Below are 24,862 nucleotides of genomic sequence, written 5' to 3' on the forward strand. Positions count from 1 at the left end.
CATGCCTTTTAAATTCCTTTCAAAATCCTGAATTTGAATTGAGATAGCAAACAGGATACATTTTTTTAATAAAAAATATTTATATGTGTGTGTGTGTGTGTGTGTTTAACAGAAATTTACCCTAATGACATTTTGTGGTCACATATGAGTATATGTATATATATATATAGATATATTATATAAAAGAAACCTACATGTGACCACAAGGGTAAAATTCTCTTAAAATTGAGATTTATACATGCAGGTATACGTCTGAAAGCTTAATATATATACGTTTTCCAGTGGAGTATAGTTTGTTAGAATAAGACAATATTTGGCCGAGATATAACTGCTTGAAATATATTGAGAAAATATTGAGAAAATTGTCTTTAAAGTTGTCCAAATAGTTCTTAGCAATGCATATTAGAGATCAATTATTAGATTCTGATATATTTACAGTATGAAATGCAGAAGATATATTTTTGGCATGAAAGAAAAATCTATAATTTTTAGTATAATTTTGGCTATTGCTGCAAATATACTCTTGCTACTTAAGACTGGATTTGTGGTCCAGGGTCACATATGACATTTTATTAACTAGGGTGAAATTTGAATGTTCAGCAATATGAATGAATGTAGAGAATGTGTGGTTTCTCAGCAATTTTTCAACGTCAGTATTCATTATAGATTAATGCAACTTTATTTTCTCATTAATATACATGAAAATAATAATTATTATTATATAATTATAAAAATTTTGTTATTTCATTCCACTTAAAAGCAGAAGCAGACCTGGCACTGGACCTGACATTCATTAAAGTGCTTTAGTTTGTTTTTTTGAGAAATTACTTGACCCGTCCATAGCATGAATTGTTTAACTGTATTTGTCTTTTCAGACAATGCAAAATTAATAACCAAACTTTTCAAATCCCAATTTTGAAAAACTACTTCAGCTGTTTCTCAAATTGTCAACAATCTGGCTTACTATATACAAGCTTATTAAAAACTGGATGAATTTTGGTATGTGTACTAACAGCAGTTGATATATATGCTCTATATTGACTGCTAGATATTATGCCTTGTGTGAGAAGTGGTGAACCATCTTTTAGCCATACTGCAACAACGACCACAACACATAGCTAACACAGCTGGTGCTGTATTTCAATGGGAAAATGCTTTATATAGTATGCCCTAAATAAAGACCTGTGAGAGGGCATGTGTCAGGTATCACAAAGCACACTACAGAACACGCGTGCACATACAACACAGGTCTCAGGACACACCCCGCGGGGACCTCTCAGTCAAAATATGCTATGCCACTCTCACACCCCTTTTAGCAAATGCAGTGACGAATTTAGGTGGTAAATGTCATTGTCAAAATTAGTTTGTTTGTCATTCATTTCAAGAAAAGAAACACTTGCTCTGTACTTTTAAGTGATATCTTCCTCTGAAAATATGCATATGAAGCAGTCCAGATCATGTTGGTTTAATATACCCTCATACGCTATATTTTTTTTAATGTGGCTTCTCAATTTCAATCACGCTGCATGTTTGGCCTCTAAAGTGTACAGGGGAATGTTTATACGCCAGAGCTAATTTATCTGTTTTAGGATGGCAGAACACATGAATCGCTAGTCCTGGGAATCTATGACGCACAGCGAACTTCAGGAAAACGATCAGGTGTCCTTTTCAGAACCTTAAACGTCTGCTGGTTATTCATCATGCTACGCATTGAGGTTTGTGCTACTCTACAAACAAGACAACAACACATGATATAAGTAACACAAAAACTACCTTATAAGAATCTCCTTAAGAGAGCTTTGAACACACTAACCCTATTACTATATGCTCTATATGTCCACTGCATAGTGTATATTAGGTATTGTCCAAATAAAGAAAACAGTTCAACGTCAAAGAACTCAGAAAGAAAATGTTAAAGAACTCAGAAAGACGAAAAATCAGCGAACATACTCTTTATTATATCGTATAATTAAACCCTATTACTGGGATTAAACTTAAAGGTTTAAATGTATATTAAATACATCGACAATGTCCCTTAGGACTTTAAAAGGAGATTAACCTCCTGTTTGTGCTCCTAATTTAATTAGACTGACCTTTGACCTCAGGGAAACTGCACTTTGTAACAAACATATCCTACCTCTCTTCAGTCCTTAGAGACAACTGTCAATATACATTCCGTGGCAACCAGCTTCTCCTGCTTCACTTGGCCTTCACTTCCAGCGGTAGTGGGTTTATAAAAGAATAATCCTTTTTCTCTTCTGTAAATTTCTTGGGAATATGTCCTCCTCGTTAACCAGTGTCACCTGCCCATTTTGCCAAATCTTTTACATGCCCCTTTTAAGATGATTTTAGTCTTAACAGACAGCTTTCCTTTGATCGCTCCAGCAGTCCCACAATCTCTGTGGCGTTTAGTCCTGAGACACCCCTAGTGTCATTGTTCGTAGAAGACCATTAAATGCTTTTGCAGCTGCTGCTGTCCCCTAAAAATACTGGCAGCCTCGATGACAGCAGTGAAGATAAGTCAGGCTCTCCATTCACTTGCTCTGAGTGGCTAAAGATAGGTCGGATGGCTCGTCCTGAGCAGATTGCTTGACTTACTTGAGTCCTTGCAATAAAACTTAAGGAGAAGGGCAGTAGCCTTCTGGCCTCCTGAAAACTTTCAGCATTTAGGTGAATATTCCGAACCTTTTGTTTTTGGCATCAGCGCCTCCGTAGCTATCCAAAGGCATTCAGAGACTGCAGAGGATTCCTGGTAATGGTCATAATTTTATGGGATCTGTCATCAGCCTTAGTAGAGGTGTAAGCGCTATAAATTACTAAGACAAGTACAGCAAACGCACGTACTCTGGCCTGTTTAAAAACAATGACAACAACATTTTATGTAAATGCCGTTATATGTTTTCTGGTGTGACATAGACGATAGTGTTATATCGAAATGCATCATGCATTTCATTGTCAGAGAAGGGAGCAAAGTGTACTTACATAAACTGAGCAACTGTGAAATGCCTTTTTTTTTTTTTTAATGAAGCATTCAAAGAACAGATCCAGAGGGGAGTTGCATGCACGTGTGATCGGGCTTATGAATGTGTGAGGGTGAACACAGAGAGCAGTGACCCCTCAGCTGTTTAGAGGCTCACGTCTCACAGGCTCAACGCTGCCTCCTCTGATTTCAGCCATTGGAAGTAATCTGATCTTACCCTGAACCCTGAAACCAGCATCCTGGCAATGAAACGGTTTGTACAAGCCACTTTGTGAAAACCTGCAGGGATTAGCGGTCCTCTTTTTGAAACTTCCAAATTCCACCAGCTGCTAAAGAAGATATTAGCAAGTGCGTCATTTTTTGTACGTGTTGCAACCTGTTGCAATATTGACTGTGCAAAAGGAATAACTGTAAAAACAACATTGAGGGTTTGTTAATAGCTATGCTTTGCAGATAAAGACCCGGTAAAATCACAAGACCGTGTTGATGTATTTTCCATTAAAATAAGAAGTTTGAGTAAAAGCTTCATGTTGGATATGAATGTGATTCACTTGCCACCAAGATCTAGGTGTATAGGGTCATCAATATATGTGGCCTGTTTTTTTTTTTTGTATGAAATGCACTTTAAAATGTAGGAGTAGTAGCATATTTTTGATACTGTCTATATGATAGATAAGTTGAATAGCTTATGTTTAAAATAAGTAGTAGAAATATTTTTTGCAAAATGATAAAAATAAATAATGAATTGTTATTTATAGTGGTTTGATAAGGTTAAGTGCTTCTCTGGAGAGCACTAAACAGCTCTCTCCTTCCCTCTGCTGGCGGAAGAACTGCTACAGCTGTCAGTACCCATTTAGCTTATTTTAGATTAGACTTCATGTCCACATGCCGTTTAAACAGTTTTGTCCGGAACCTTTTGATTCAGGGTTCCAAAAAATAAAAATACGTATCTGTCTGTCCCTCAAACAATCAGTCATTTCGTTTCTAGCTAGACCCACGTATCAAACTGAAATTTTAAATGTGAGGCAAACAAAAATGTCTAAGGAGCTGAAACTGCTGCAAAGTTCCGTTGTATCCAGCTAAAAGAACTCTAAATTTAAAATATGTTGTCATTGCTTTATGAGCAGCTTTCTTCTGACCAGCTCTGACATGTTGTAAGATCTTGGCTGCATGCCTGCTAGAACTCTCCAAACATATTCTTAGCCATTTGTTTACAAAGGTGGCTGCTCGTCCAACATGTGATATCTTTTTTTTTTTTTTTTTTTAGAAAACATTGGTTTATCTATGGTAATCAAGCTTGTAATACGTAGAGGCACAGAGATGAAGATACGTCATGAAGCTGAAAAGTGTAAAATGCCTCTACTTGCAATATTTTTCATATGGTTTAGTTCTGAGCTCCCCAAAGAGTGATCTGTAATAAATAATGAACAACGAATACTGGGCAAGTAGCAGATCTGATTTCACCAAGTCAAGAGACAAATGTTGTTCATAGTCAAAACATATAGAATTTTTCATTATTCAGTACTGCATTAATCACGTTATTGCTGCTAGAAATACCTGTGACATTTTCTTTTCCAAAAGTGTTTATACAATCCTACTGAAAAAGCAAGGTAAATGTTGCTTTTTAACAGTTGATAATATTTAATATGTATTATTTCAATCTAATTAGAAGATCATGCATAAATTATGAAAATATTATTTAGGGTTTAACAAGACATATTAGTGTTTATTAAGCCATTTTATTCCCGAACATAAAATAATTTTTGATGTGGGGAAATGCTATTGGCTTAAATAATCACAGAATGTGCTACTGTAGAAATTGAACTACTGAATATGTGGATAGCATCATAGAAACCATTTGGCCATGTATCTAATGACGCGATGTAATGTGCAGTCGGGAGATTTTCACAGGTGTAAATGATCTGATGAATAACTCACTTGACGTTTCAGTGGATGGAATAAGCTGATAAACTACTAAATGTAAAGCACAGATAGTTTCCCCAGGCTCCAAATACTTTCTCAGATTGCCTTCTGAAACATGAACGGACATGAATGTTGAATGTGTACGGCAGCACATCTTTAGCAAAGGATGTCAGAATACCAAGAAAATGTCTGATTATTGGCGAAAATATGCCTGTCCCCCATTCATTGCTCTTCTGCTGCACGTGAGCATGTTTGACTTTGACTTCGTTCAAAGCACTGTGTAAACGAATGCTCTAGACGACGTGCTGAAATGAAGATCTTTCCAAGTAATTGAAAAATGCTCTCAATTTTGCTTGAAAATACAACGACGCGATCGTTTCTCTTGCTGTCGCTTCAGCTGGTTCATGCATTTTAGAAGCTGAAGCCTCGGCACATTAAACGGCTGGTTTCTAGTCGTGACAGCATTTATGTGTGTATCGCTAAGTCAGAGTGACACAAACCTGGCTTGACCTCGCAGTTTCCATAGGTGCAAAGCCATCCATTTTCACTATTTGTTTTTCCTTCATCTACCTCACTGTTTCCTCATGATTTCAAATTGAGCCTGACAAGTCTATTCCTATACGCTGATCTACAGCGGAGCCAAGCTGTCATTTAATATTACTAGCTCTGCAAATCGCAAAAGCACAAAATTTAATCCTACTGTGTTGAAAGAAAGCAGTTGATGCATATATATCAGATGATTGCGCGGCCCGGGCAACGCGAATGAATTCACACAAGGTTGAGAATGCTGCCTGGATGCTAAATGTCTTTAGTGCCCTGTCTCTACTTGCTTGTTTTTTTTTTGCCAGGAAACATTTCAGCTGGAAGGTGTCTGACTGAGTCGAGTCATTACGAACTGTCTGCCTACTTATTCATTTGTTTAAACACGTTCATATTTGAAGCACATCTTTAATCCGAACAAAGAAGTGTTTTAATACACTGTAAGTAAATTAGGCCAGATTGTTCACAAATTAAGAAGCAACAGTCTTGCAGTTCAATTCGGCAGCCACTGTGTGGTGACAAAGAATCAGTAGCTATGCGGTCCTTCCTTCGGTCAGTCTTTTAAGTGGACTTCAATCTTTTATTTTATAAAAATAAATTTCATCTTTGCTTGTTTTATAGGCAACATCCGCAAAAGCAATACGCTTTCTTAAAATAATCCTTTTAAGAAATATTCAACTGTAACACTTCACAATAAAGTTTAATGATTTTGGATTTCAATTGAAATGACAGTTTATGTTATATGTATATTCTAAAACATGAGCATTACTAATAATAATTTTCAGGATGAATTCACATGTCACGATTAAATTAAAATTAAATAATGTTAATGTCTGTGACTTGAAATGTCATGTATCATCTATAGAATAATATATAGAATAATCCATATATTATATATAAATCTAATACATAGAATAATTTTTCTATAGAATAATCTATATAATTATATATAGAAATCGACATGAACCTTCACTAATTAATTATGTAAAAAATATTGAGAAACACTTTATGCACTTAATGCATAAACTACGGCTTATCCCTCAATAAATTGTTCATTTGCTGCTTATTAATAGTTAGTAAAGTAGTTGTTAAGTTAAGTTTAAGTATTGGGTAGGATTAAGGATGTAGAATAAAGTCATGTAGAATAAGGCATTAATATGTGCTTAATTAGCACTAATAAATGGCTAATATTCTAATAATATGCATGCTAATAAGCAACTAATAGGTGTGAAAGTGTGACCAAATACTGTTCATTTTTAGTCCAGGAAGACTAGTAATGTATATTAACCAATGTTAAAAAGCTGTTAAATTAATAGAAAGAATCTGTCTATTATAACTGTCTGATGAAATAAGTCTAATTCATTATAAATAGCTTGTTGCACTTTTTATATGAAATAGTTCATTTATAAATTTTTTAATCTTTCTGCCCTTACAGATGGAGGATGAACTGAATGGAAGGTGTCAGGGATTTTATTGGTTTTGTGAGCGCTGGACAGCACTAGCTACCTGGCTCCAGGCACAGAAGTTGTAGGGTGGTAGATGAAGGTATGCTGGTCTACATGTGTGAACAAGGCAGTCCGCAGGAGCACCTGGAGCAAAATTATGCAGATTCCACTCAGGTGCTTCCATTGAGAGTGTTTGTGACCTTTTGTCCTGTTTTGAGTTTGTGAATATTTTCTTTAAAAATCACGATAAATTCAGCATTTTCTTTCTGGGCTCTGAGCTCAAACGTTTTCTGACCCTGTTTCGGTTATGTTGCTCGTTCAGAAAATTAATCAGGCAACGATTTGGAGTTCATGAGAGCAAACACACTCGGCCACACATAATTAAGCAACAAATAATGAACACTGTGCTTGTTAAATACAGTAAGTACAAATTTAATAGCAGGTGTTTTATCTAGATAGACTGTTATAGGTCTTTTTGTGCTGAATGTGGGAGAAGTGATTGTGAAAACCAACACACACGTATCTAAGAAACCTGAGCTAAATATATACAGTAGCACATCATTTAATAACACCTGCACATTCTTACTCGTGAGGCACAATGTAACTCTTGTATCACAATGTATGGCATTATGTTAATACTCGTAAAGATTCAAGTTATTGAGACTTTTGTCATACAATAAACTGCAGAAATCTTATCTCATATGAACTTCTTACAGCTACCAGATTTATGCACCTTACACAACCTGAGGCAAAAGGCCCCTCGTTCTGATTCCACACTCAGATAACAGGATGCTTTCATTGTTAGCCATTGCTTTACTCAAATAACTAAACTTGTGGCCCTAGATACATATTTAAAGACATGCTTTGAATAATGTACTAAAAATGCAAGGAGACATATTTAATGACTTTTTAAATTGTTCTTTAAATTTTTTTTTTTATCATGCAATGCATCTGAAAGCATTTGGTAACATTTGTCTTTTAAACATTAGTGTCATTGATCCAATAACACAGTACAAATATGCACATATTGCTACAAAATTATGTCATCTTTCAAACAATTTTCCTATTGTTCTGCAACTCCCAACTGTGGTATAACAACACCAATCCAAATTCCTTGAGAATAGAGCAGCATACGCGGATCAGTCAACAGCTCGAATGTCATATTAGTGGAATCTGAGTAAGCATTCTAAAAGTTAAAATGTGAAATCCACTCTTGACAGAAAAACTAGACCAGACACATTCATCTCTAAACAGCAGAGTCTTTGACGAGTGACGTTCTTAAATAGAATGAATTCAAAAGGCCTGTGTTTGAAACAGAACTGCAGATTATTTCTGCACAAGACCAGCACAATACAAAACAAGAGGGAAATGACTGGAGTTTAGCTGGAGGACACGGATGAGCACAACGAAGCACTTTTTTGACAGACGAGATGAGGATGTTCCATCACCGGGTGTAAACCAACTACAACTTTGGTCTTAACAGATTTTTGACAGGTGGAACAAACCGTAAAACGTTCCTGTCTCTGTTTGTTCTTTGACGCACGATAGCCCGGTAAAGCACATTTATGTCCTATCGAAAATGATTTTGCCTGGAACCACTTGTAGGACATGGAAGTGTTTTTGTTTGTCTCAGCTCTAGATACCAGATTCTTAAACAATGAAAAAGCATATGAAAGTAGTTTGGTTTGATTTTGTAATTTTTTTTGTTTTGGACTTCTTTTTATGAGTTATAGCGCTCACATTTTGGCAACAATCAAAAGGTCGAATAATGGTTAAATGTCAAAAAAAGAACTTGTGATTGAATTTGAGGATTGCTTATGTAAGGGGATTATACAACATATCTTGACTTTTTGAGACGTTTTATTAACTCCAGGTGTATAAGCAAGATGTTTAGAACTTTCTGTTCATGGTATAGGGCTTCGAGCGTTTGACCCTTATGTCACTTTGAGAACTGAACTAAAGATTTTTAAATTTTTCCATGAAATTTACCATTAATGCCCAGGCTGGAAAATAACAGCTTTTCTTCTCAACTAGAACTGCTAGACTGATAATTGTAAAAAAAATATATATAAATAAATAGTTTTATGTGTTGTGTCTAGTCAAAGACTAATCTAGTTGTGTGTTTGTTTGATTCTGAAATGGCCGACCTTTTGTAAATACAGGGCTTCACTCTTTGAACATTGTTTACCTTGATTTTTTTCATCTGTGAAGGAAATCTGTTCTCTTAACTGTGGTTGCCAAAAATCTGGTGTTGATATATTTTTTTTTCTAGGTCTAAAATCCTTCCTGAAATCAAAATAAGTCTACTAATGTCTTCCTGACACAGTAAGCATCTTTTTTAGCTTAATTAAAACGCTTGTGTGATCCAGATGGTCTTGCTTGTACTAGAAACATAAAACTTGTGTAACTTGTGTTACATAAACTGTGTGACTTAAAGGCTGAAAATGTGAAGATGTTTCTGCTATTTTCCATATTACAGCTAAAGTCAAATCATATTATGATTTGAGAGCTACAGTGTACTTCATAGATCAGTTATAATGACTTGCGTTGCCTGTTTGCTCCACAAATCTATGGCTAATTATATGGACTGCTTTTATTGACAGCAACCACTAATAATAGTTTTTTCTTCTGTTCATTTTCTGCAATTTTTCTGTTGGTTAACATGTGATAATTCTGACTTGTCTTCCTGTTTTATATTTCTATTAAAATATTAATTATTTAATTTTTACTTTTAGTGTTTCAGCATAAGCCATTCAACATTTCTAGTTTTGTTTGGTTTATTTTAAATAGTTAGTTTTATTTTCTTCATATCAAAATATATTTAGGTGCACTATACTTGATAAAGATCTGATGAATTGTCACTGCTTTTTGACATCTTGCACTTTTTTAATGTAAATAATTTACCTTCAAATACAACATCTTACAGTTTACCAATAGCACAGAGTGCAAAAATCATTGTAAAATTGTTGAAAAATAATTGTTTCGTTCCTATATCCAGTAGTATGGGAACACCAGTAGCATAACATTCAGCATTAGTGCAACATACACTTTTGCTTGCCAATAAGATTTACAAAATTCACAGAATGTAAAGAAGGTCAACATATTACTTGTTTTTGTTCTATTACTTAACATACTTTTTTAGATTGTTTTTGCCAAGTCTACCAGACAGAGTGTAAATCACTTATAAACATCATTTATAATGATAAAATGCTCGTTTAAACATAAATCACGTTTTCATTACTCTTTAATGTGCCTCTGTCCTGTACAAGTTAAAGGAACATGCCACTTTTTTTAAATTAGGCTAATTTTGCAACAGATGGAGTTTTGGTTGTTGCTTAATCTTGGTTGTCCTCTGGTTTAATCTTGTCATTAAACTGACACTCAATTCTCTAATATTTTTGCTTGATAGTTACACTGTGTACTAAGACTGACATAAAATGAAAAGCTGTAATTTTCGAACATAGTTACTAGTTCAAATCAGCCTAGAAAACCGCAACTTTTCGTCTTGCGTCGGTCTTAGTACACTATGGAACTATAGAAGAGTCAAGTTTTAAATAGGAAAAATATAGAAACTGTTTTCAAAATATCAAAACTCTATTTGTCATTTTTGTGATGCTAACGGTCTAATCAGATTCAGTCATCTATGCTAAGCTACAGCTAAAATTCCTATAGGTCAGCTGAATGGATACAAAACAGTAAAACATTATTGTTGAACTCTAGGGGAGTTGCAAAATGAGTCTTTTTTTAAGTGGTGTTCTTTTAAGAAAGAAAAGAAAGGTTGGTTTAGTGAAGAAGAAATATGACCATGGTGATAAAATGCAGAATATATTGCATTTACCGTAATATATAATATATATATTCTCATACATGTATGTATATATGCATATATATATATACACTCATATATATTTCTGCCATATTCTTAATGCATTCTTTGCTTTTATAGGAATGCAAAGATCATCAGGGGTGGGAACGTGTTTCAACAGCAGCCCACAAACTGCTGATCACAGCTTTAACTCCAGAGGCAGTGACTGAACTTAACTAGCATCAGACTCCTCGGCGATCCTCCCATCTCCTCCCTCTCCTCCTCACCGAGAGGTTACCCATGGTGCAAAGTGCTCATAATGAGAACATGCTGGAGATGCTTTGATGAGGCAGCCTCACTGCGTGCGTGTGAGTGCCAGTGTGTGTTTCCGAAACTGAAGGTGTGTGTATGTGTCTGTTCCTCTTCCTCTCTGGGTGACCCGCTGTTCCCAAGAAAGCTGACCTGACTGTGAAAACAAAAGCTGCACTCTTATTGACCCAGTTCACACTGGTGCATAAATCTGATTGGACGACAGGTTCTTTTACCTCGCACTTGTTGTAAAGAATGTGCGGTCTGGGTTCAACTTGAAAGAAACCGGAAATATTTTGTGATCACTCTTAAAAGGATCTTTGTTTAATCTCATACTACGTCTAGAAGCATGTTTACCCAAAGTGGTCACGAAAGAGCATTTCCAATCCTTAAGAATCCGATGTCTCACGCTCATTGGACACGTCTTATCTAGATCCTGATTTTATGAGTCCATTCTAACTGACAGCATACCAGACAGTGACAGACATATTTGAGAAGTGATTAACTTTTATGTGTGAGAAGCACTCTGCTCACAATGGACTTCGTCTTATCCTTTGCATTGCACAAGCACACCACGTAACCCCAAGTTAAAATTACACTCTAGGTCATGCTCCTCTCAAGCGCCAGTGACAAGTTCATCTGGGAGACAAATTAGGGCTGAAAGCATAGGCGAAACTCTGTATACGATCGAAACGGTTCCCATTCAGAGACAGGATCAGATTTGTTTCTTTTTTTTGACCCCTTTTCTTAATGGCGGTTCAAAGCTTTCCTCAGTACAAACAAGGTGATGTCACTTTTTAAAAAAAAATACAATATGCTATCCAAGTTTAACAAGCAGAGGCAGCTGTAGGTGAGGTTTTGTTGGTTATCAAAACATTGCTTGTTTCAATCACCTAGATATACTTGAAACTGACGTAACCGGTGATGTGTTTGCAGCAGGACTACACTGTAAAAGATGAACGTGATGAACGTGAACTGTCAAAATGCTACAGTAAAATTCACTGAGAAAAAAACGTAAATTGATATTTCCCAGAATTCCCTGCATTGCATTTCACCTGTCGTTTATATTTGATGTTTTTTAAATCACTGTAATCAATGTATTATTTATTTCAGTTTAATGGTGGTCTTTAGTGCTTGTGGAAATGACACTGTGCTCCTTTTATATATTTTACTATTTAAAAGCTGCTTGTGATGGGCTTTGGTTCATCATGTGATTTTCTCATCACCACCTGGTACAAACCAGATTTCACTACTTGGTTGGTATATTAAAATTAATGAAGTTAATGAAATTACGGTATTTAACTGTAAATTTAAGTTAAAACCGTAAAAACTAAAATGCTGTAACAGTGTTTTTTTTACAATTGTTTTCATTATTTTTGCAGATCACTTTAGTGATGCCGATTGACTTTTGCCCGAGGCTCAACAGACAAAATTAGCAATCTGTTTGCCAAACGAGAGAATCTGCGTAATTGTTTTTGCATTTTTGTTCGGTGCCACATTGGCGCAGATATTACACACTTATCATTTAATAACAGTGATGCCAGTGATTTACTGTGAATGATCTGTCTGCCAACACCCTGGCAGTGCTATCAACTAAAGACTGCAAAAAACATTGTCTCCACCTACACAGGTTTCTGCAGTCTTGTAGATAAAGCCATATGATTAACAGTTATATTATTTTTAAAACTACATATTTGCTCTGTTTACAAAAATGTATGCAACAATTTCATTAAAAAAATATTTATATTAGTTCATTTATCAGTAACTAACAAACAAATGTTAAACTGAAATTACTCTTTTATTAACTAACATTTAAAAAGATTATTTCAAATATACATTGTTCAATGTTAGTTCACAGAAGCTTTTACCTAGTGTTACCAACCTTGTTCACCCATCAATTACAATTTTCTACATAATTTACTTATCTATTCTAATGCTAAAAACATGTTTTTCTAAAAGAACAAGAATTGTTTTTTCCCCTTTCTAATCTCTTTTTTCTGTCTTGTCTTATTGTGACCATGACTTCATTTTCTCAGAAGAAGAAAAAAACATTCTTAGAAATAGGTTTAATATTGGAAAAACCAAAGCATTCTGAGAAATCTAGAATTGCTATTAGGCTTTAAATGATAATAAATAACAATAAAAAGAATCAAGTTCCTTAGGAAATAACTTTTCTTTTGTTAATAATAATAATAATAATGCTAATAATGCAAACTAAATTCTTGGGTGAACTAGGGTGAGCACTTTACAACAAGGTCAAGTGAAATGCATTAGCTAAAATGATAATTACTAATTACTAACAATGATCAATATATATATTTCAAAGCATTTTAGTGTTAGTGAAAATATTAGCTACTGTTAATCGTTTTTTTTAGTTCACAGTGCATTATGTTAACAAATACAGCGTTTAAACGAACTTTTACTAATATCAATAAATGCAGAACAGTAAAAAAACAAAACAAAAAAAAAAAAACATAAATTGCGTGATCTCTTAGGGCTTCCGTACTTGTTGTGGAAGCTCGTGGCGTCACAGGGGCCGAGGGCGCAGGTAGGTGGGTTGTCCGGTCAACCCAGAAGAGCTTTAGGACCCAGCGGAGTCCTGGTGAACGGCTCGTGCGCTGCTGTCCTCCCGCTCCGTCTCCTTCATCAGCGCGGCTCCCGGATCACTCTCATCAGCTGCTGCACCGGCGCGAGGACTCTGCTGACTCTAAAGCGAGAAACTCGTCCACTTTCCTACCAGGGTCCCATGTAGCTGTCGGAACAGATCAGTTTTGCAAACTGAAATGGCAAGAAGGTATAAGTGCACTTTACAGAAAAAGCTTTTTGGAGTGTAAAAATTAAGGTGGACAAACCAAAAAACAAACAAACAAAAAAAAAACCCAACAACTTTGGTTCATGGTTGCAGGTGTCTCGCGTTTCTGGAGCGGTTCCTCTGCTGCGTGTTCATAGCTCTGTCACCGGCTGCATCGCAGAGGAGAGGTGAGTGCGGATCCACACGGGATGTGAGATGGACCACAGCCACGTGTGTCCCAAGACTTTTTGGAAAGTCGAGAAAAACAGACCTTATTTTGTGTAGTTCTACAGTAGTAGCTGGACAAAGACAGCAGAATGACAAGCCTATTGCCAAGTGACTATTTAAAGTTCATAATATTTATCTATCTCTCTATCTGTGTCATAGGGTGGTATTTCAGTTTTTTTTCATCCCCTACACCAAATAAAGTGTGCATATATATGTGTGTGTATATATATATATATATATATATAGAGAGAGAGAGAGAGAGAGAGAGAGTTTTGTTACTTACATTTTTTTAATTAAAAACTAAAATTTAAATAGCACAAATAATAATTTTGCCATTTCAACAAATATCTATCAATCTAAACACATCTTCCAAACCTCATATTCCCTAGTGCATGTTATCAATATATATATATATATATTTAAAAATTTGGTTTGTTTAATTTTCCTCTTTGCCATGTTATTAGGCCTTAAAATGTGTTTTTCTCCATCCGGTGTCTTTCTCAGTGATTTTGTGAGCATTAGCTTGGACTTGTTTGAAGTTTCTGCTGTGGTTTGTGGGTTCTGCCTACGCCGTACAGTACATTTGGAATTCATGGAGCGTCTTCCGATGTTTATCATTCTCCCCTGACTTCACTTGCTGACCATTTAATTAGGAAAAGGTCTGTACAGCTGTCGTGTGTGGCAGACCTAAGAAACTGAGAACCTCTTTATAAATATTTGATTGACAGAGATCACTGTTGCTGTCATTATGTTATAACGGACAGGCTTGCATCAAAGTTTGTGGGTGTGCCGTCTGCATTTTTGATCGGGGCACTAAAATACACTAAAAGTGTTTCTTTTCAAATAATAGATGCCCTGAAGGTCTGTTTTCCTGGTTGGATTTAGATTTATGGGAAGTTGTAGTTTCTTGACGTGCCAAATGATTTTGAAAAGGTAACAGATCTAGTGTTCGCTATGTGACTTCATGTCAATGTCTGTTTGATCCATTATAGATGAAAAAGAGCTGCTCTGTAGTTTAAATAATCGCAAATTGTGTTAGGACTGCCTAGAACCAGACTGCTTTCTTGCCTCATAGTGGACTTTTCTTTCGTCTTGCCATCATTTTGTCGCTCCGTGACTGATCGTGGCCTGAGGCTGCACAGCAGGCCAGAGGAGAACAGCTGTAAAAGGACACCCAGCCGGGATATTTAATCTCTGAGTGAAATTATGCATTAAAAATCACAGCAAACAAGGGTTCCCACCTGCTGTATATGGATGCCTAAGCGATAGGAGGCAGGAAAGTCCTGTTGAGAGCTCTGCAGTTGCAAGCAACAATACGCTTTTACCCAAAACAAAGCTTTCTCCGTGCTCTGATACCTGGAGACCAAATAACCTCCATGACCTGTTCCCTGTGCAGTGCTTTAGCTAGACAAACATTTTAAGATTAACAAGTCCGATTGTGTATTTCAAAATGATTTTATGCAACAGTTCTATAAACAAGTGAAAACTTTGGCAATAGAATAAGAAACGTTTTTATATGTGTGCTTCCCCCTTCTTTTTTATTATATATTTAAACTTTGGTGATTCTGACAACTCTTTGATTGCTTATTCTTTATAATCAGTTACTTTATTATTACTTTATTACTTAAATGTCTCATCTGTTTCTTGTTGGATTGATGATCTCATAGCTTTTACATCCTCTTCAGAAAATAGCATCAACTTTGTGCTGCATTTCCATTATGGAATAATTTATTGTTGGAAATTTGTTGAAGAGGTTAAAAAGGGGTGGATTAAACATGATATGACATGGATGACTTTAAATGCAAATTTTGATGCTAGATTTATGTTAACTGTCTAAACATGTTTTACTGAGTCCTTTGAACACCCACAGGCACCAAAGTATTTGTTAATCGTATTCTAAAATGAACAGAATGCTTTCATTTTCGTGACAGATAAAACTTAATCATTACAACTTAGACGTCCTTGAGTTTTTACGCAGCTGATCTGTGGTATGTTTGATGGAATGGTGTGATGCATGTGTGAAAGCGTGACCTTTTAGCCAGCGGCAGGATTCTTGCATATTCTTGTAGTGCTTTTTCAAAGGAAGAGTTCACCCAGAAATTAATTATTTTGTAATTATTTTTCTCGCTTTTAACAGTACTACTTTCTATTCTGAAGCTTGGCAGTAAGGGTCAACATTCACTCTCTTGTGTGAACTGCAACTTGGACATTTTTCCTTTGGCGTTACCATTCTTTTAGAAGCTACTAAAAGTACAGAGGGATGTTCTTAATTCTGTCTTGGTTCAGCAACTCCTGCGGTTTTAGAAATCCATGGATTTTCCAGTCAATAAACAGATCCACTTATATAGCCGAGTCTTTTTCCCACTCAGACTCTAGTGGGGGCCCGTTTCTCTGGCTGAGAAGTGTTGATGCAGAGATGTGAATTGGATTTTTCTTTAACCCACCTCTTCTTTTCAATGAGAGCAGTGGAGACGGCATTATCCTTTGAGCTAAATGGGCTGTATTTAACCCACTTTGTGAGAATGGGAGCCCCTGGGATCAAGAGATGGCTAAACTGTGTGTGTGTGTGTGTGTGAGGGTCAGTGAGCGAGTGAGAGAATGTGTGTTTGTGCACTTCTCATGTACCTCATCAGTACAAAGAGTCTGGATTTGTCATTAAACTGGATGCGTTGTAATTCTGGTAACAGTTGATGCAGAGGATTTGCAAAGACTAATAGCTCTCATTTCTATTTTTTTTTTTGTAGCCATTGCATGTGTTCTGGATATTTAAATGTTTATAGTCCATACTCTTTGCAATGTTCTATTAATAAATGAATAGTTCAAGGGTTGCTTGGAAGATAGGCCCCTATTAAAAAAAAAACTCTCTGGACCAGTGTTTCTTAAAAGGTTTTGCTTGTGGGGCTGAATTGTATAATTTTTTATCAATTTTACCCAACAAAAATGGTTTATCATCCAAAAGTAAACCAATTTGTTCAGATACTTGGAATGCACAGAAAATGTTTCTTCTCCCGTGTCATTCAGCAATTATGTTGTTATTTTTCATGGTTATTTTGTTTAGTTAGTCGAAATGACCCAGCAATGACCTACAGTATATGCAATGAGCCATATCTCACACTTCAACATAAAAAATAAATACCAAAGACTAAAGTTCATGTAGTGGGTTTGCCTGCTGTGCTGCCTGTGGTTTTTTGCCTCACACAATTTGAATGTAGGCGACATATGCAATACAGACTTTTTCCAATTGTTTGGAACCGGCTAGCAGTTACCTAACATTGCGGTGCTCGAGGCAATTCATTTAGTGGATCAAATCAAGCTCTCTTTTTTGTTACTTACACAAGCAATTATCGACCGATAAACTCAAAATGGCCAAATAATGTCTTATCAATAGTCACCAGACTACAGATTTGCTTTAAATAGACGCATGTTTTGAAGAAGTGATACTCCACTGTGCCAGCTAAAAGGGTGGGGATCACACTGATGAATGGGAACTGACTGTGACACATCTGTGTTTTACAGCACAGTGTCGTAATCTATTCACAGTAATCCTGCAAGAACAGAGGGTACCACTAACATTAGTGACAGGAATGAGAACATATGTTTCTCCTTAATGCTTGTCATTTTTACTTTACCACACAATAGTTTGGAGGGTTTTAAGGGTGTGCATTCTAATAGCATGTGTAATGTTCAAGATCTAGGGCAGATAAGGGTGTAGTATTTGTAGCAGGTATGTAGGTTATTGTTTTGTTTGCTACATTTAATTCAGAACCAAATTTAATTCATAGTGCATAATTTTTAATATTGCTTTCTACAGTAAAAAAATCTGACACAGGAGAAAAATATGTACAGATTAAGCACTGTTTACAAGCAGAATCAGTCCAAAATGGTTTTAAACAAATATGGTTTTTGATGTAAGAGGAAAACAGGGGATGGACTTTTTCGTTATTAGTGTTATTATAAATGATGGACTAATTTTTTGAACTAAAATGCCTTGATAGTTTTGTTTCTTGCAAACTCACAGCTTTTCATTTCACAAGATTTTAGTCGGTGGAGTTCATTACATTTCGATTACTTTGACATTTTTATCAGCTGTTTGGGCTCTGATTCTGACGGCACCCATTTACTGCAAGAGCCTCCATTGGTGAGCAAGTAATGTAATGCTAAATTTCTCCAAATTTATTACAATGAAAGAACAAACTAAAATACATCTGGAACGGTCTGAGGGTGAGTACATTTTAAGCAACATTTGATTTTTGGTAAACCATTCCTTTAAGCAACTAGCAGGTTAAAGACCTGTTGGTCATGTTTTTTCATCAGCTGGGTTATTGAACTATATAGGGTCACAAAGTTAGATTTGCTCTTTGTTTGCTTGGCACAATGAGCTATCAGCTGTTCCACAAGTGCATTTGTGTCTTCTCAATAAAAGCAGGTGTGCGCTGTGGCTATTCATGAGGTCAAAGCTGAAAGGTCTCTCATTTTGGTCCAGTGCCCTAAATGCAGCTCTGTCTAAATGATATCTTCCCCAGACAAATAGATCTATTCTAAGTGCTGATTTAGCGATCTTCAAAGCTTTTGAGTTTTAAACCACAACTGAATTCGAGAAGATATTTGCAGACATGTACTACCGGCTCATACCACTAGATATTTTGCTTTGATCTGAATTTGCTGTAGCATGTCCTCTTCCTTTTCAGGGTGAGGCTGTAACCGCTAGCAGCTGTTGTTTGTATTTTTTTTTTTTTTTGTAGCGTCTGTCCTTGGTGTACGAACCTCTTGCTCTCACACCAAGCTTCAGCAATCCAGTGCCAAAAACCAATAGGAAAACCATAATTACAGCTCTTGGGTCATGAAAGGACGATTTGTAACACTCCTTATGGCCTGCACCCTACTATCATCATGGCTAATAGGCCACTGAGTGGCCCCTGAGTGCTCCTGAAGTCCTTCCTGCCCAGGTTGAAACCCTTACTTCTTTCGCTCCCTTCACCTGTAATTGTGGCAGCAGTTTACCTATATAGCGTTATTTGACAAATGACAGGCCAATGCGTTCTGTACACATCTCACATTCCCCCGAAAATGCACCTGTGGTTTAAAGGTGGTAAAAGCAAATAGGAAAGTTGACTTTTGGTGAAACTGCATAATGCGGACATAGACGCTGTGTGTACATTTATTGTAAGGTGCATTGTGTGATAGATGATAGATTGAGATCCCATTTGGGTTTACGGTTAGCGTCTTGCTTTTGCAGCTGCTTGGGAAGAAGATTGTGTTGATAAGGAGGGGTAGACGGGTGGGGATGGGGACAACTTTATTACTGTCTATTGTCAGTGGTGTAAAGTTGCATTTCAGATGATTTGAAGTGCATTTTTGGCCTGCCACTTACTGGTGAGATAGGAGGAATGATGCTTGGGAGAAGTCTTATCCATTGTTTATTGTAGCTTTTGTAATGATGAAATGTAAAGATGAAAAAAAGTAACTTTTTAATTATTAAAAGGATTATTTTTTTAAGAAATGAACACTTATTCAGCAAGGTGCTTTAATTTCAAAGCACAAAAAAAAGATTAAAAATTAAAAAAAGAAATGCATTCGAAATCACTATTTTCTTGGATTTTTTTATTCATCAGAGATTCCTCAAAAAACTGTTTTTTAATCTTTTTTTTTTACATTGATTTAAATCTTAAGCACTAAATCAGCAAATCAGGATAATTTTTAGATGATCATGTGATGTGACATTGACGGTAATGGCTTATGAAAACTTTATAAACTCTTATGTCTATACCCTCGTTTTTCATTGTCATTGTCTTCTAAATGGCAACTGGCACACGAGTTCTGTTTTGAATAATTGTTCTCTATAACAATTATTATGTGTAATTGCAGTAGATAAGTGCTGAACTTGTTTTATCTTGCCTGCAAGCACCGATTTAGTGTGAATCTTATGGCATGCAGACATGATATTATTTTCATATGTAAGTGTACAACTGCTGACTTTGGGCTTTGTGATTATCACTTAGAAAAAAAAAAATCTCAGTATTTTTCAGCCTTTTGACCAAGGATTCATTCTTGCAAAGTGCATTTAAAATGTTAAATAGAAAAGTAAAAAAAAACAAACAAACTATATGTAGTTGAGATCAACTGAATGAACCAATTATTTGAAATAGACTGTTTAAAAAAGATGTTTAATGAATATTGATTGAACTTCACTGAGCAAATTTAGCACATTTTCAGTAAAATGTCTTTTGTCCTAACGAACACAAAATTGCTCAATAAAACAGTTACTGAAATATTAATTGGTTAATTTTATTTATCCAACAATGTTGAATGAATTATGCATATATTACAACTCTACCTAACGGTTTCTTTTACGTTTAGTAGGAGATATATAAAATATGATGGCGTGGGGAAAGTCATCTCAGCAGTAGATCTTGACAACTGGTCAGTGATGGGCGCCTGCCAATAGGAAAATGGTTTTGATGCCTACCAGGTGTAGATTTGTCAAGCACAAAGCGTTGTTTGGCCCTTGTGTGAGAAGTAAGATCCCCTTACCTGGCACTTTATCCTCCCACCAGCTTAAGAAGTGTTTACATGTCCCAAGTAACAGTCTGCTGAACGCAGTGCTGCAGGAAACCAGATACAACGTCCCACGAAATCCATACCTGTGCCTTTATTCTCATGAATGAAAGTGGGATTTGAATGACCACCACTGTACACCACACAAGACTATTAGGGCAAAGGCCAGTGAACTGATACCTTCAGTCGCTCCAAGCAATTCAGCGTCTATTGCTGCTCCATATGTTCTTGATATGGGTTTTTATTTTCTTTTTGTAGATTGTTTCCTATTTAATAGGTAATAAATAGGTTTTTCATTCGGTTCACTCCATGATGTAGCTTTTAAAAAGATGACGTTTGGAATTCCCTCCTTTCATTCACCCCCCAAACTGCAGTCTCCATGAACAGGTTTTTTTTTTCCACATAAATCTTTCTCTCCAGTGGTGTGAAAGACGTCTGTCCCCTGGGCAGGGGAGATTACCATTGAGAGCAGTGGGATTGAGAACAAAACACAGATTTGCGGAGGTCCTTTACCCAATTCTGTCTCTCCTGAGAGTTCTGGGAATGGGGGCTGAGTTCAGATATGGGAGACGGTATCATTCATGCTCTTTAGTTGTCAGGGGAAGAATGCAGTGAGACTTAACACTCTAAAGGCCCTCTCGAGGCAGGTGCAAAAACCCTGTTTTCTAAAGCAACACCTTTTTCTATAGGAGGTCACAAGAAATGGCATTAAAGGATCCTCTCAGTTCTCACTGCTAGTGCCGCTCTCTTCTTTGACTTGACAGCTAGAGGCGTGTTACGGCATGCTGGGATAGAGCAAATATTGTGCTGTGACCATTTCCACCCCTTCTCTGATTTCAGGAGCGGTGAGTCAGGGGTGTGTGGGTTTTACTTGGATGTATGTTCAGTTTGAAAGGAAGTTGTTTTATTTGAAGACTCAAGGGAATTGAAAGGATAGTTCACCAAAAAATTCTTATTTTGTTTCAGACCTTTTTCTGTGTAACCCAACTGGATAAAATTCAGAAGATAACGTTGGATTTTCTTTTACATGAAAGACCAGAACAGAAGATTTTTTTGAATAATCTTTGTTGCACATGTTTCAGTGATCAGACTCATTGCCAAAATCTAATCAAACTACCTCACAGCAACATCCCATAAACCTTGGATTTCCATAAACATCCCCTCTTATCTCTTATTCATGAAGACCTCGAAACACTAAAGAACAATGGAAAATAATATAAAAACTATAATATAAATGTCGAAACAATTAATGAATCAATGAAATGAGTACATAAATTGCATAAATGATGATATTCATACATAAATTTTTATTTTTTTGTAACATCATAAATGAATCTTAATCAGTTAATGTATCCTTGTTGAATGAAAGCATTACTTCATTGCCTAATCTTACAGACCCCCAAATTGTAAATAGTCGTGCATATGTTGTATGACCTTTCAAGACTTTTTATGAAAGCTTCAGTCCCCACTGTAAATGCAAAGAGAAGAGTATGGAAAATGGTATTCATGTTTCCTTTTGTGTTCTACAGAACAAAAGCCAGTGTACTTTTTGTTTGAACTATCCCTTTAAATATCTCCATGGATGCCAGATCAGTTTATTGAGATACACGAGGATACATCTAATTTGCTAAATACAAACAGACTGCAGGGGCTAGAAGTTCGAAGTAGTTTTCACTTTGGAGCTTTTTTGTTAATTGCATGGGCTTGTATCAGCACAAAAGCCAAAGCATCACTTTACTCAGCATGCTCAGAGACCGCAACTGTCCTCTGTTCCTCTCTGTAATGTAGGCCAGATGGCACAGTGCCATGCTTTGAGACATTCACAAAAAGGGAAGGGAATTAAGCCAATTGTGGGGTAGTTAGAACGTTTAGAGAGCAATGAAAGATTCGCCAGTCCATTCCTTTACAAAGCTATAGAGTTATCCACACAACAAGCGAGGGAGGGCCATCAATCTGGACGAGTCAACAGTCGACTCTCTTGTTACAGTGTTTTTGGCTGAAATTTCCCAAGCTGCTTCGCTATACAGTAACTTGGAGTTCACTGAAGTGCTTCAGGTTTATAAGCACCAGTTACTCTGGCTACATTTCTACATGCTTGAAAATTACATTTTAGATAAGAAGTTGTGTGGTGGGTTTTCAATTGCCCCAAATCCACTGCTTATAAGCCAGAGCATTCAAAGATGGAGAAATTATTTTTTTTTCTACTCGATTGCAGTGTTGTACAATCTTTGTGTTCTGGAATTTTATGCCACTGACGTTGATTTTATCCTTTGTTTTTATGAACTAAAATGCTGTGACCCTGGGCATCCTGGTTTGTGTTACTGCTTGTGCTTTGAGTTACTGATGAGCTCCAAAGTTAGTATTTAGAGTCATTTTAAGGATGTTTGGATCGGTTAATGTTTCCTAAACATCTGCATTCATCCTGTGATGCGGAAAGGACACAGTTGTAAACTGTTTTTACAGCATTTCTAGATTCTAGTGTTCAAATGTTATTGTTTTAGATGAGATATGAGAAAGATAAACAAATAGGCATGTTGCGTTTGCATTATTTTTGCAGATTGCGTGCACTAAGAAATGTAGTACTGTAGTTTAAATAGTAGCACAACGTCTGAGAATTCTTATAGCTACTAAATTGCCATCTAATTTACTATAAACTAAAGGTTTTTTATAAGCAACTTGAAATATCCAAACATGATGGTATTTATGTGTTTAATGTTTGTGTGTTACTGTTCATATCCGAATGTTCATTTAAAGATCCTTTTCAGAACAGTGTTTTCTTGCAAATAAGGAACATGCAGTTGAGGTCAGAAGTTTACATGGCTCTTTAAGAGTCCACAAAATAAGAGGGATCATACAAAATGGTATTGTTACCATGGTATTGGTAGCACTGGCCTGAATAAGACATTCCACATATAAGATTTACATATAGTTCAAGTTTACATATAGTTCATATAGTTCAAGTTCATAATCTTTAAAATTCCAAAAGTTTTCAAAATCATACAGTCATTGTTGACTAAACAAAAAACACAGTAAGAAACAAGGGGATGTAAACTTTTGAACAGAGCCATTTTTACATTTCATAATTTTTTTCTTGTGGACTATATGTGAATATCTTTTATGTGAAATGCTTTTTGTATGATAATTCATATTTAACAGATTCAGATATAAACTTTTGACCAGTGAATATTGTTTTTCAGTAACTATGCATTAAATTGATCAAAGTGACAGTAAAGACATTTATTACCACATTGCGTTTATATTATTACCATTTTTAACATTAGAATGATTCCTGAAGGGTACTGTGACACTGAAGACTAATTGCTGATGAAAATCTAGGCTTTCATCAAAGAAATACATTTTACAATGTGTTTAAATAGATCTAAAGTGTCAAAATATTAAAATGATTTTGATTAAATAAATGTAGTCTTGTGGGATCTATCTTAATTCCAGAGACATGTATCCAATGTATCTTCACTGGAATCCAGGTCAGTCTGAGTTTAGACCTGTAAGAGTAGAGACTAGTTGGGTCAGGTCCACATTGGTACCTGGTGCTGACTGATGTCATGATTTTATCTTGCTTAGGACTTTAGAATGTAGAGTCATCGCCTGCGAGTCTCATGTCTCCTATTGTTGGGGTAAATTTACTATGTCCACAAAACACATTGAGTTAATGCATACTCTCCTGAGGCAAGTGTCACCACAGTTCTCAGAGAGATTTTTTCCTCAGATTATCATTCCTTTGCCCTTTTTTATCTTGAGTCGAGTGGCTGGAAATCTTAGACCCTCTTTGGAAATCGTCTCACGGAATACAATGCGACCGGCGGTCTCTTTTCAGTCTGCCTGCCGCTAATTGCGGGACAGGCACGGCTCGACTGATGAAGGGTTCCTTTGTCATGCTCAGTGGTCCTGTTGAATCTAAAGCTTCTGATGTTGCTTAAGGCAAGACGTCACCCCTTAGATAATTTCTTACTTCATTACACAGGATTAGCTTGTCAACTTAAGAAGGGTAGGTTATGGTTACATATGAGCATATAGAGATACTTTGGCTTCTTATGTCTTTATCAGCAAAACGTACGTTTCTCTTAGTCGTTCTTACAAACAAGCAGAAAAGGTCACAGTTGGTCCGTTAATCCTTAAGTATTGGCTTTCTTTAACAGTCAGTCACCAAACAACAGGGATTAATTTTGAAGCCAGGACCGTTTCGTTCAAAATGCCGTGGAATTTCATGCTAGCTTTGAGTCGTACTTTCAAAGAATATGTTTTGAATAATATCTGGGGTTTTCCAA

At 36.1% G+C, this 24,862-nt stretch overlaps 2 protein-coding genes across 26 annotated transcripts in view; one reads left to right on the forward strand and one right to left on the reverse strand.

The window, feature by feature from the left end:
- Positions 1–2,530, reverse strand: part of obsl1b (obscurin like cytoskeletal adaptor 1b) — a 32,331-nt gene extending 29,801 nt beyond the window's left edge. For 4 of the 25 annotated variants that reach the window (XM_043248317.1, XM_043248319.1, XM_043248318.1 and 1 more), the window contains exon 1: positions 2,138–2,530. The gene's annotated coding sequence lies outside the window, so the exon portion shown is untranslated. The remainder of the gene's footprint in view (positions 1–2,137) is intronic. The other 21 variants (XM_043248326.1, XM_043248325.1, XM_043248324.1 and 18 more) reach the window with 14 other exon arrangements.
- Positions 2,531–13,596: 11,066 nt separating this feature from the next.
- Positions 13,597–24,862, forward strand: part of col18a1a (collagen type XVIII alpha 1 chain a) — a 65,408-nt gene continuing 54,142 nt past the window's right edge. Inside the window, exons 1-2 of the mRNA XM_043249298.1 lie at positions 13,597–13,796; positions 13,908–13,981. Coding sequence (XP_043105233.1) covers positions 13,786–13,796; positions 13,908–13,981 — 85 coding nt within the window. The 5' untranslated portion in view covers positions 13,597–13,785. The remainder of the gene's footprint in view (positions 13,797–13,907; positions 13,982–24,862) is intronic.

This window comes from Puntigrus tetrazona, chromosome 9 (assembly GCF_018831695.1).
Source record: "Puntigrus tetrazona isolate hp1 chromosome 9, ASM1883169v1, whole genome shotgun sequence".
NCBI lineage: Eukaryota > Metazoa > Chordata > Actinopteri > Cypriniformes > Cyprinidae > Puntigrus > Puntigrus tetrazona.